The 12,167-nt window shown below is 31.9% G+C and overlaps 1 protein-coding gene across 2 annotated transcripts; it reads right to left on the bottom strand.

Moving 5' to 3' along the window:
• Positions 1-2,789: 2,789 nt before the first annotated feature.
• On the bottom strand, positions 2,790-11,231 carry LOC108450145 (uncharacterized). 2 transcript variants are annotated; one of them, XM_053028753.1, is made up of 22 exons: positions 11,096-11,231; positions 10,611-10,826; positions 10,295-10,380; positions 10,075-10,176; positions 9,117-9,223; positions 8,926-9,026; positions 8,535-8,622; positions 8,271-8,359; positions 7,906-8,045; positions 7,651-7,813; positions 7,396-7,531; positions 7,148-7,244; positions 6,924-7,053; positions 6,536-6,595; positions 6,323-6,441; positions 5,590-5,714; positions 4,984-5,208; positions 4,650-4,810; positions 3,869-4,032; positions 3,659-3,741; positions 3,484-3,569; positions 2,790-2,999 (listed from the first exon to the last, which is right to left on the bottom strand). In XM_053028753.1, exons 2-22 carry the CDS (start codon positions 10,821-10,823, stop codon positions 2,856-2,858), a joined length of 2,619 nt encoding a protein of 872 aa, XP_052884713.1. In that variant the 5' UTR covers positions 10,824-10,826; positions 11,096-11,231; the 3' UTR covers positions 2,790-2,855. The 2 variants fall into 2 exon arrangements, with proteins under 2 accessions (XP_052884713.1, XP_017603131.2); XM_017747642.2 differs by having other exon boundaries at positions 10,611-11,152.
• Positions 11,232-12,167: the final 936 nt, after the last annotated feature.

Here is a 12,167-nt window from a genome sequence, read left to right as displayed (position 1 = left end):
ACAATAGAAGTAAGGTTGTTTCGGTCTCGTTTTACACTAGGTTTGCCTTTATAACATCGCCCCCTCCAAGTTATGTTTCGTTACAGACGTTTTTCACAAAGAAGATTAGGGTCGTTTTGAAGGATGACGTCGCTACGAGTGCCTTGAGGAGGATATTAAGGTTAGATTTGTAGCCACAACCAAAAAACAAATAATAACGGTGAGGGTGGTGATTGACTGAATTTGTTGTTAGATAGTTAATCTCTTGTTTGGGTTCTCTAATCTTCAATCGCCCCTTATTTTTTCAAGGGGATAGATCAAAATAGCTAATCAAGTGTTCTTTTTACTGCTGTATAACTTTGCAATTGTTTAGTTTAATATGAAATTGTCTACTGTCCAGCAACTTCTTATTCTTCTTCTTCTTATCTGTTTCTTCTTTTCCTTTTATTGCCTAACCGAACTGGGGTTTTAAATTGGGGTCGTTTGTTAGAATTTATAAAATAAATCTAAAATAAAACTTAATAAACCAAGATCTATCATATCAAATCATCAAGAATAAATAAAAAACAGAACTATATGCAGAAGCGTACCTGAATCCATGGATTTCTTGAAACTTTCTGGAACTTGGGGATTTGATCTTCCAAATTAGCACACAAGAAATTCAGAGAATATCTGCTCTCTCTTTCCTAATGATGGGATATTAGAAAAGATATCTTGTGTATAATTTGGGGACCATAACCCTAATATTTATAACCTTAGCATATTAGTTCTAATCAAATTCTAATTAGCCCATCATTAATTAGAATTTGATTAGAAGAGTATCTACACATATTTGACCCATATTTTATTTAATAATTAAAAGCCGAATAAAATTCTAACTAAATTGGATCACTTTTAATTTGGGCTAACCTATCATGATAGTAAATAATAATATGTAATTATCCTTATTATATATGTGATGTCCAAATTTTCCAACATCGTTTACATAGTAGGATGCCTTGTCACTTTTCCATTACGTCTGTAACGAAAAATGGTTAAAAGGACTGTTTTGTTATTTTTTTAAAGTTGAGTGACTGAATTGAAACCAGAGTGGCTGTTTTGTCAGCTACCCCAAAGTTGCGTGACTATTGATGTAATTTACCCTAAAAAGAAAATATATCTATCTTATTAGATTTAATTATTACTTTAGTGGTTGATTGAGTATGAGCTCGATTGGCATGATAATTATTGTCAATTCAGGAAGACATGGATTTGAGTGCACTGAAGCACATTATCTTCTTATTTATAGGTTGGGAAGGGGCTATGAATAGTTCTAGACATTGTATCAAAAATAACATATATAAAATAAATAAAATTTTAGGATAATTATCTTACTCAAAATTTATATAAAATTAAATGAAGTGTTATTTAATAAAAGTTATAAAAATTATTAAATTTTACTAAAAATATTAAAAATTAGAAAAAATAAAATTGTAAAAAATTATATATTTTTTAAAAATTTTACAAAAATCGTAAAAATTATAAAATATGTAAGATATAGAAAAAATTATAAAATTTTATTAAGTCGTAAGAAAATTATAAAAATATAAAGAAATATAAGATTCATAAAAAAATTATAAAATTATTATACCAAAAAGACATTTTATAATTTTTCTATAAATTTTATTTATTTTATTTTTTATCATTTTCACCACATGTTACGTTATGTTGTGACACATGATGGATGTGATGGTTTTAACTGAAAAAAACAAGGTCGTTAACTTTAACGATCAACATTTAAAGTTAATAGTTAAAGAGCCTTTTTTATGCTTTTTTATAAAATTTTATATTTTTAATGATTTTTATAAAATATCTTGTTTTTAATAAAATTTAAATATTATTTATATTTTATTAAAATTTAATAATTTTATAACTTCTATTAATTTTTATTTTTTATAATTTTTTTGCCACATGTCACATTGTAGTTGTTACACAGGTAGCTTTAACTAAAAAGAAGTAGGGGCAGTTAATTTTAACAATCAATTGTTAAAGTTAAACGGTCAAAGGATCTTTATGATAAATTTTGACAGTTCAAATATCCAATTGAGTGAAAAAAAAAGGAGCTTAATTGCTTTTTTTGAAAAAATTTGAGGGCCTTTTGATACATTTTAAAAGTTCAAGTACCTAATTAAATAAAAAAATAATGGCTTAATTATTATTATTATTATTATTATTATTATTATTATTATTATTATTTTAAAGTTCTAAGAGCTACCTAAAAAAAAAAAAGAAAGCTGAGCTTTCCAGCCAAACCTTTTCTAATTTAACTTCTGGACTAATTGACTCAAACTATTGCGGTAGTCCTTTGACATTTATTTATTTATTCTGTTGGATGTGTTAATGTGATCATAGTTTGGTGTTAATTATTTCGTTTCAATTGTTCGTTGACTTGCTATAATATTGTTTTTGGGTAAAATAGTAATGTTAAATTTTGAATAAATGATTTCAAGGAATAATTTTTAAACAAATATATAAATCCCATTTCGTTCCTTAGGGTGCTGCAAATTTGCATCATTATAATGAATTTTCTTTAAAAAAATCCATGAGATTATTGTTATTTTAAATTTCTTTTGAGTGCTTATTGTTAATGAGTTTTTTGCATGGTTAGGTTTTTTAGAAAATGAGATTATCCTTTTTCCAAAAATAAATAAATAAAATTATGCATAACCATACTCTCAAGCTCATTATTTTTAATATTTTTTATTATTAAAAATACACTTTTCATTTAAAACAAAAAACAAAATTGCATGTGGCGGCCTGAAAGCTATATATGTATAAACATAAAAATAAATAAATATAGGGATATAAAATACACACACTGGTCATGAGTATAATGGCTAAAAGACATACGTGGACAGAAAACTGGAATAAGCAGTAACATCTGTCCATTCTGGGAATACTGATTTCAACTTCTTCGCTTCTTCTACCAAATTTTGGTCAAGCACTGCCACATCCACCCTTATATCTTCAACATTTCTTCCCTGCAATCCCCAGTTTGTCAGCTAAATTAATCAACAAGTCCTCTAACTTTACAGTTTTATGAATCTTTAAGTAAGCCCCTACACTTTTATGGAACCTAAATCGGTTCATTTCCATCTAAATTTATTCTTTAATCTTACATTTGGACTTACTCTTTACCTACTTTAGCTTTTCATCTGGAAAAAGAAAAGAACTTGTTTGGGTGCAAACAAGGAATAAAAATCGGATCAGAAACCATCTGCTTGGTCCTGTTTTTGGATTATGAACACAAAGATTAGTTCAAAAGGTAGAATTCTGCAGTTGTAGGATTCGAATCCTGAAATCTGCAAACCCTTCCGGTATTTCCAAGCAGCGGCATTCTTTATACCAATAAACCTTATATATGTATAGGTGAAATAGTTTAGGGTTTTCTTTTAGCTAAGTTTGTTTTAGTGCTTGTGGTGGAGGATCAACTTTGATGCAGATCTCATAAAATAGAAATTGTACCTCTAACCAGAAGTTCCATTTCTCGTGACTGGATCCAGTAAGTCTGCATATGTATGAGGGTGGACCACCTTCGGCGGTTTCCGGAACTGCAAAATTTATCAGTACAATGAAAATCACGAAAACCGGATTAAGCTTAAATGCAAAAGTCAAATAGAATTAAAATCTTTTCACATACCTGGTAGCTTAGTGTCAGCAAATGACCAACTGGATAAAGGACCAGTAATGTTAAGAACTGCAACCCATACTTCCTTTAAGGAACTGCAAAGATGAAAATGTAATATATAATAATAATGTCATTAAAACGTAAGAATCTGCATCATCAAATTTCTACTGTATGTATGTTCAAACTGAAAACAGTCTGAAGATTTTGAAAGCCTTGTCTCACCCTAAGGAAAGTTCCAAATAAACTCTCCGAGAGCCATCACTGGACATTGTTTGTGGCTTATTAGTATACAAATGAGGAAACTGTCTGTATTGCTTCAAAATCTCATCACTTCTTGCAGGGAACTGCATACTTCTTGAGAACAAAAAGTTGACCGGAAAAAGTGTCTGCAAAGAAACAAAATTTCCGTTTGTTATATAAACATATGATGTGTTCTCAAAGTTCTTCCATGCATTTGAGGGAACTTAGAAGATCATATCCCCATATCCACCTTTGCAAATGTGTCAGGTATGAATACTTCAAGAGAAATGAAGATTCAGAGTGCACTATTGTATGTAATAAACTTTAATGAGTGAAACATATGAAAGCACAAGTGAAACTAATATGAAGGACACGTAAAACCTCGAACTGAAAATCAAATAAAGACAGCCATGAAATGAAAGTAAACATTATTATGGACAGACCTTCAGGGAAGCCCTGAAGAGCCTTTCTATATATTATTAAAGAATGTGTAGAAATCATTTGGTTTAGGGTCGAAAATTAACAGATATACAGGGAACTTCCCTTTCTGGAAGTTAAAAGAAAATGATATGACACCAAACTGCCCTGAAAGCTAGCGGCAAAAGGCAGTTATGTAATGAAGATGCACGTAAGGAACTAACCATTGCATGCATATGGATCAAAGTATCAAAAGGGATGCTATTTCTTCTCTTCCTAATTGACAAAATATTATGGTAATGAGAAGTTTAGAGAAATATTGGCACGAGAACTAAAGATGACATACCAAAAAAGTCCGTTGGTTAGACATTTTAGCGGTTTCGAAAGAAAACTCAGGACCAATGTTCAACTCCTTTGCCAATTCAGGTGCATATTTAAAAAGAAACAGCAAAGAGTTGGAATCCACCACGGAGAAGTCATAACTTGAATCAACAATCTGATTTGCATCTGTCAAGGCCAGAATGGTGTTTGGAAATCACAGCATTAAAATTTTACAACATAGGGAATATTAGAGTTCTAAACATCAACCACAGTTCAAGTCATGAACATCACCAATAAAACAAATTAGCTCGTACTGATTTCAACAGGCTTCTGAAAAGCAACTGTAGATTCTTAAATACCTGCAGTCAGAAACGTATGCTGGAAAACAACTCTCTTAGGAGCATCTCTACTATACGGAAAGAACTGAGATGACAAAGCCAAAGCAATCACGCTAAAATGTAGTAAGAATTGCAAGATGGATGACCTGGCTAACCATTTGCCACAAATAGGCATTAGGGGGCCCATGCACCAACCGGTAACAACACCAACTATCGCTGCCACCACGATATCAGGAACATAATTCCCTGCAGGCAAAACACTGAAGATCATTGGATTTTTCATTGTGGATTTATGAATATCAATGTCGCTCGTACTCAGGTGAGAATGTTAGATGCCAATATGTATCTGACACTGGAATGTTTAATATCTTCCAAGTTTTTTCATACATTGGAAGGTCATATCTCCATATCCATTTCTGGATATGTGTCATACACAGGTGTGTATCTGGCAATGGTATGTCTAAACTTTTTTCTAAGTCTTACATGTAAGGTCATATCTCCATACCCATGTTCGTATATGAGTCGGACACAGGTACTTCAATAAAAATGAAGATTTAAGAGTTAGATCAGTATGCATCTTACATAACCAAAATAAGGTATGAAGTATAATAGTTGAGGAGAACTAACCATAAGGTGGTGGAAGAGAGCCCATCATACCCATCTTCTCAATCAAAAATTGAACAAGAAACCCACCAAAATAAACAGAGTATGTAAGGCATGGAATTAGAGGTATCACATAGAAAACCGATGACCTGAAAGAAATAACTTTATCAGTTTACTACTATATTAATAATCTTTTGATGTACAACATAGAAATTTAAGACTGAAGAAATATGTAGACAAGTGAAAGACAAATTTTACATCCGAAAACGAGAAAAAACTTTGACGAATAAAAATAAACAATGTCAAACCTCCAAATCTGAAGCTCAAAGAAATGAAATTGTAAACAGAACTTTGTCATATCATAACTTAAAGTCATTGGACCAAAGTTCACTTAATTTTATTGACAAATTTAAGGTACAAACTTAATAGGTCGTGGAGGTTTAGTTTCCATAATACTGAAACAGATTGCTATCTTTCATCATACCTAAAATGCTGTTCTAACAAATGGGTATAAAGAGAAGGCACTTGAAAATTGAACAAGAATTTATGAGATAGTGTACAGTTTTATCATTACATTTTTTCCTTGATTTTCAGTAAGACACTAAAGAGGAGATGCAAACCAAGATACATGGGCAGGACAATGACAGGTATGAAGGAGTAAAGAGAGAGGGATTGAGAACTCCGGTGAATAAATGCTCGGAAAAAAACTACCATATGCTCATAGTTCATGCAATTGCAAATTCATTGGAAACAATACCTTGCCAATTGACGACCAGAAAACTTTATTGATAAGCAAAAGGAGATCCATGCAAGAAGCATAGATGCAGATGTAAAAAAGGTCAAGAAACCCCCACTTAACCCAGCTAAAAGATAAGCCTGCAATTTTAGTGTTGTTCACAGAATTTGAGAAAATCAATAAAATGGAAACCCATGATTTGAACTAGCAAATGTCAGTGATCACACCACGTACCAAAGTTACTGAAGCATAAAACCCAAATGCTCCCCAGAATCTTGCCTCATCAGATAGTGCCTGTAAGATTCATTTAGTCATATGCTTCTTCAGCAAACACAAACAATTTTACTCAAACATACTAAAATCGTTGCGTGCATCATAGCTGAACTGGACATCATATGATTTATACATGAGTAGGCAAGATTCAATCTATTACCAAGTCTTTCAGATCCGCTTAAAATTATATGTTTGGTATTTCAGCTTGAATGTTGGGAAACTTTACGGGATATAACAGTATAAACTCCTACATGACAAAACCATGTGGAAAATTTTTGTAGAAGAAGAACATGCAATAAGCTAGGTCTCAGTCAACTTATTAAACAAAATCTGTATCTACAAAGTTTACCTCCTTTGGCACCTTGAGAACTGAAACATTTTGGGAGAGGGGAAAACCATGAAAAACCGTTCTTGGAATTAATAGACCAACAAGTGAGATGGGAATGAACATCATGAAAGCCAAGAAAGGATTCGCAAACCTGCATACAATTTCAGTGCATCAACAGATATTTCAAACATTTCATCATTCAATCACTACCATGTTAATATTCTAGCTTAAGATGTACAACCAACCAGTTCATTCCATAACTAGAAACTAGTAATCTCAGGATGGAGAATAAAACTGGGAAAATTATAGCCAGCATAATTCCAGTAGTATGAAGGATCATTCCTGCAGAATAAAAAAAATGAAAATTTTATGGCATTATAATATAGCTTGAAGAGAACTAGAATATGCTATTAAGAACTGAGAAGCAAAACTTATTAAAAGGAAATTGTTGATTAATTAATTAAAAATGGATTAATGAGCTGTGGTCATTTACCTTTGACAAAATCATAGAAGGTTGCAAAACAACACCACAACCCAGAATAAAGAAAACGTGAAAAGAAAGGCATAACGAGAAAGATGATGACGGGAATGCTATGAAGTGCCATAGCTATCCTTCTTGAGTAGAAGATCTGAAACATTCATAACCAAAATAAAACAATTTATATACCCATCCTTGATGATAGACAAATATTATCCAGGAATAAATAATTCTCGATCAAAGAGCGTATTATACACATACAAAACTTACCATGAACCAAGCTAAGTAATCAAAGAAAACAGCTTGTCCATCATCGCTTCCATTACTGACACCAAGGGATTCTCTTTGATGAGCATTTCTAAGCTTAGCAGACTCAGCAAAGGCCTTAACCGCACTATACAAATTGTCTCCACGTGCTTGCATGCTACCAGGTCTGCATTGGAAGCAGAAGCAAGTGCTTAATACCAAAATATGTAAATTTCCCATAAACGAATCCTATACCACAGAAGCAGATGTAATGCATACACTAGTCTGTCCACTGTATCATAGTTAGTATGGTAATAATAACCACCAAGAAGAAAAATAATATCCAGACCAGGAATACTGCCATAATCTTCTGAAAACATCCTGTAATCCGTATCTCCAGGAATAACAGGGAAAACATCCTGCAAAAATAACGAAAAATTCATAATTGTCTTAGTTACGCCATCAATATAAGCAGAATAGGAACTGAGTACACAAATTTCAGGGTCAGCAAAAATAAAATATGATGTGACAGCCTTCAAAGGGAGACATGTTTGAACTATAAATGAAAGGAATACTGTAATATACGTAGTCCAGGAAAATAAATGCTAATTGGAGCATAGATACATAAAAGAATGAAGTAAAACCTGGGCTGCACTATGAGCCATGGGATAAATTGCTGATTGAGCATAGACGGACGAAGGCCAAGAACCAGGTCCAGATTGGCAGACTAGATCTGTAGTGTCAACAAATACGTAACTTAGGCATGGAAAATAAAAATGGAATTTCACAAATGTCTATAGACTGAAAATTTCAATATTTATCCTGATCAAGGTCATTTTAAGAAATGATATGATAATGTTCTTATGTCCCAAGGAAATAAAAAACAATAACATTGGTTTATATCCTACCAAGACCTCCTGTCCCAGATGCTTCCACATTTATAAAAGCTCCTATGGAATCACGCCATTTATGTGTCCTCATGAAACCATGTGCACCCTAAAATATCAAAAGCAACAACGTTTCATATAAGTCTATATGTAGGATATTCAACAAGATCTGGATCTTTCAGCAAAATTAACAAAATACTGTCAGTATGCGGTTTGATTTTGTCAGTTTGATTTACATCTCCCATTCTTCCAAAAGAATGAACCAATTTTCTTCTTTGACATGTCCCAAAATATGAATTTCAAGTTTCATAATATATCACTCATGACAATTTTTTTTTGAATTTTTAAAATTGCAGCAATCTCAATTGAAATAATGCCCTACTTTGAGACAAAGAATTAGTATATTCCTTACCAACAAAAAAACTTCTTCTGCACCATTGAATAAAAAAATTATAGGCCGAGGTGGAACCCAGCCAGAGTCTATGGTTAGCCTCGCAATTTCCAACAACGATGCTGCAAAAACACAAAGCATCAAGAAAATGTCTTCAATAAAATAGCCAGTGTAGCTTCAGCAATCAAGCTAAAAATATTCAATGTACTTACCAACACATGAAGCACAATCACCAGCACCGGGGGAACCAAGTGGACCATCAAAATGAGCATTCATTAAAACTGATGGATCGGTTTCTTGTGAATCTATTGAGGATATCCTGTCATTATATAAAAGAGAGAAGGTAATGTTATTCACCAGAAAGGTGCATACTAAAACAGACTGCTTCACTATGTTCAACTGTAAAGATGCAAATGCTTATTGCCTATTAAAGCATAAAACAAACAAAATTTTGGGAATCTTAAGCCTAATCAATCCTTTAACATTGACCTAAGAGATGAAACACCATTTACTCACCACTTCTAGAATTCCTTAAACGATGCAATCAATAACTCCTTTCCCTCATTTTTCATGAGGCAAACACATTAAAACTCTCCAATATGACGTTCAAGTTTTTAAATCCATAGCCAAGCTTATAAAATAACAAGGTTTCATGCACATGCAACCAATGTTACGCAGATTTGGGAGATTGTGTGAATACAGGTATCTAAAACATGTATTTTTAGATTTTTCTAGGTTTTTACATATATTAGAAAGGGTCCTTTGAAGGTCATATCCCCATACCTATGTCTGGATATGTGTTAGAAACAAGTGTAGGACACGGGTACTTCAAGAAAAATAGAGTAAAAGCAACCACAACTATGGCTTAGTCTTGATTTATAAAAGAAGCGTTTTCACTATAAAGAGGACATGGATTTTCCCAACTATTATTTCTTCCAGTAATCATTACATTTAGGAGGGATTCAACAAAATGGATGGCTGTTTTGTTAAGTGGACCCGTCATTGAAAGTAGCCCCTACTTTCATGCAAAGGATGCTTACAATAATAAGCAACAACTGATGCAGGCAAAAGGAAGGTAAAGAAATCTCCTAATCATTCCCAGGAATGATTGACATAGTACTACAATATAAATCAAAATCAAAGGAACCCTATTCAGTTTCAGAGATTTACCTCACCAAAATATTTGTATGATTTCTATAACCAAATGATATACCATGGCCTAAAAACATCATATTGAATGACCCACTAACAACATTCTCTTCAATCTCAATCCTGCAAATTAAGGAAATTAAATAAAGTTAAAGCCAGAAATTTTGAACAAAATTAATGAAAAATATAAAAACCCAATTTGAAACAAAACAATTCAGCCTTAAAACAAGTGTATACAAACCTGAAATTTGACCCAGCTCTCTCCTTCAACCTTTCCAACTGTGCCTTAATATACTCTGCTGCTTCTCTCAAACCCTGACGCCCTTCCTATTGAACAACGAAAACCCATAATCACTAACATAAAGTCCTACTCTACCACAGCAATAAATTTGAATTTTTTTTTCCATTTCAACTACCCCAGAGGTTACCTTCAATCTAAGCAGTGAGAATAAACTAATAAGAATAGTAATGATTTAAAGCTATCCAGTAAAATTGAAAGGAAAAAAAAAAGTACAGGACATGATGGAAAGAAAGTTAAAAGAGATAAGCCGACGCACTTGACGACCATCGATTTCATGTGCTAAGACTCGAACAAGCTCGATAGCTCTGGCTTCAGAGAAACGATCGAGAGGCGCGTCGATCCCCAAAAGCGTGATGAACTTGTTGTACATTACGGAGTGAACAAGGATGGACATGAGACCATACATGACCGCCAATGAGAAGAGGAATTTAAACCCCGAAACATCTGTGCCATCGAGCCTTAGCGCCATTACCTAAACCAAAAAAGAAAATCCAAAGCTGAACTTCACAGCAGTATTACCTTCCCCTTGTTTTTACCTCAAAAGAAAGCACAGAAAAGTCAAAAGAAAGGTGTATAATGGAGAAGGGAAAGAGAGAGGGATGAAGTTATAGGAAAGTGTAGAAGAAGGTAGCTGGGGGTGGTTTTGTTTTGTTTTGTTTTGTTTTGTTTGTATTGTGTCAACACAGCAAAGCAGAGAAGAGAGAGTCAGGAAACTTGAAGAAAACGTTGTAAACCGTTTACATTATTAAAACTGCTTCCACATTTGTAAAACGTTGTAAACACAGCACAGCAGGGAAGGAGAGACAATTTTAAGAAAAGCCGTCACTAAACTAAACTACTGACTTCTTCATTTCTCCCCACGTGAGGGATTCCTTCCTACATTAGGTTTTCAAATTTTATTTATCTATAATTATTTAAAACCCACACATTAATACTTTTATATATATATAATAGAATTTTATTCATTTAAAACCCACTATATATATATATATATTTTTTTTAATTTGTATAAATATAATTTTATTTTAGTTGTGGTTTGAATTTGAAGTTTTTAATTTATTACATTTTATACAAAATCTACTTTCATTTGTCATCCTTTCCCATCCCAAAACCAAAACTAGTATCTAACTTTGATTATAATATACACAAACTATTAAAATGTAAATATTATTCAAAATTAAAATAATAAATAATAATTTTAAACATGTTTAATTTCTTTATGAGAAAAATATTTTTCTTTAATATTTTATTCAATTATTCACTTAAATCTAATTTTTTATCCTAAATCTAACTAAACAATAATATAAAAAAACACAAAACTTTTAGATTTGTGATTATTCTTTTATTATTTGATTAACTCGATTATTTGAATCAATGTACTTGGACGGTTTATGGAATACAAGTTTAAGAACTACGATTTTCGAAATCAAACCGAATTATATTTTTTATTTTATAAATAAATTATTTTTATTTTTATTATATGACATTAAATATTTTGTACTTAAAATAGTGAAAATAATTTAAATTTCTTGAAAATTTTAAAAAATTCAAAACAAAAAATTTAAAGTACGATGAATGCTTCAAAGAGCTCTAAAACCTAATTGAAACAAATCCATGTTACTCCTATATGTAATTAACTTTATTATAGATTGTAGTATATACAATTAACATTATATAATTAAAGTAGATTAGTAATTATGTGTAACCCTCTATAGTATATGCATATATGTTATTATAATGGACATTTTATAATAATGATACATAACCTTAAACCCTAAACTGTCAACTAACCTTATATTATTGTTATACTTAT

This window comes from Gossypium arboreum, chromosome 5, assembly GCF_025698485.1.
Source record: "Gossypium arboreum isolate Shixiya-1 chromosome 5, ASM2569848v2, whole genome shotgun sequence".
Taxonomy (NCBI): Eukaryota; Viridiplantae; Streptophyta; class Magnoliopsida; order Malvales; family Malvaceae; genus Gossypium; species Gossypium arboreum.
The sequence above is the reverse complement of the archived record's forward strand: the minus strand, read 5'-3'. Positions and strand labels throughout refer to the sequence as shown.

What these genes read in the sequence shown, in the direction of transcription:
- LOC108450145 (XM_053028753.1), bottom strand. Translation starts at nt 10,823, where the DNA reads ATGGCGCTAAGGCTCGATGGCACAGATGTTTCGGGGTTTAAATTCCTC. An exon ending in AGAGCTGGGTCAAATTTCAG is followed by an intron (nt 10,177 to 10,294) that starts GTTTGTATACAC and finishes CTTAATTTGCAG; the next exon opens with GATTGAGATTGAAGAGAATG. An exon ending in CATACAAATATTTTGGTGAG is followed by an intron (nt 9,224 to 10,074) that starts GTAAATCTCTGA and finishes ATATAATGACAG; the next exon opens with GATATCCTCAATAGATTCAC.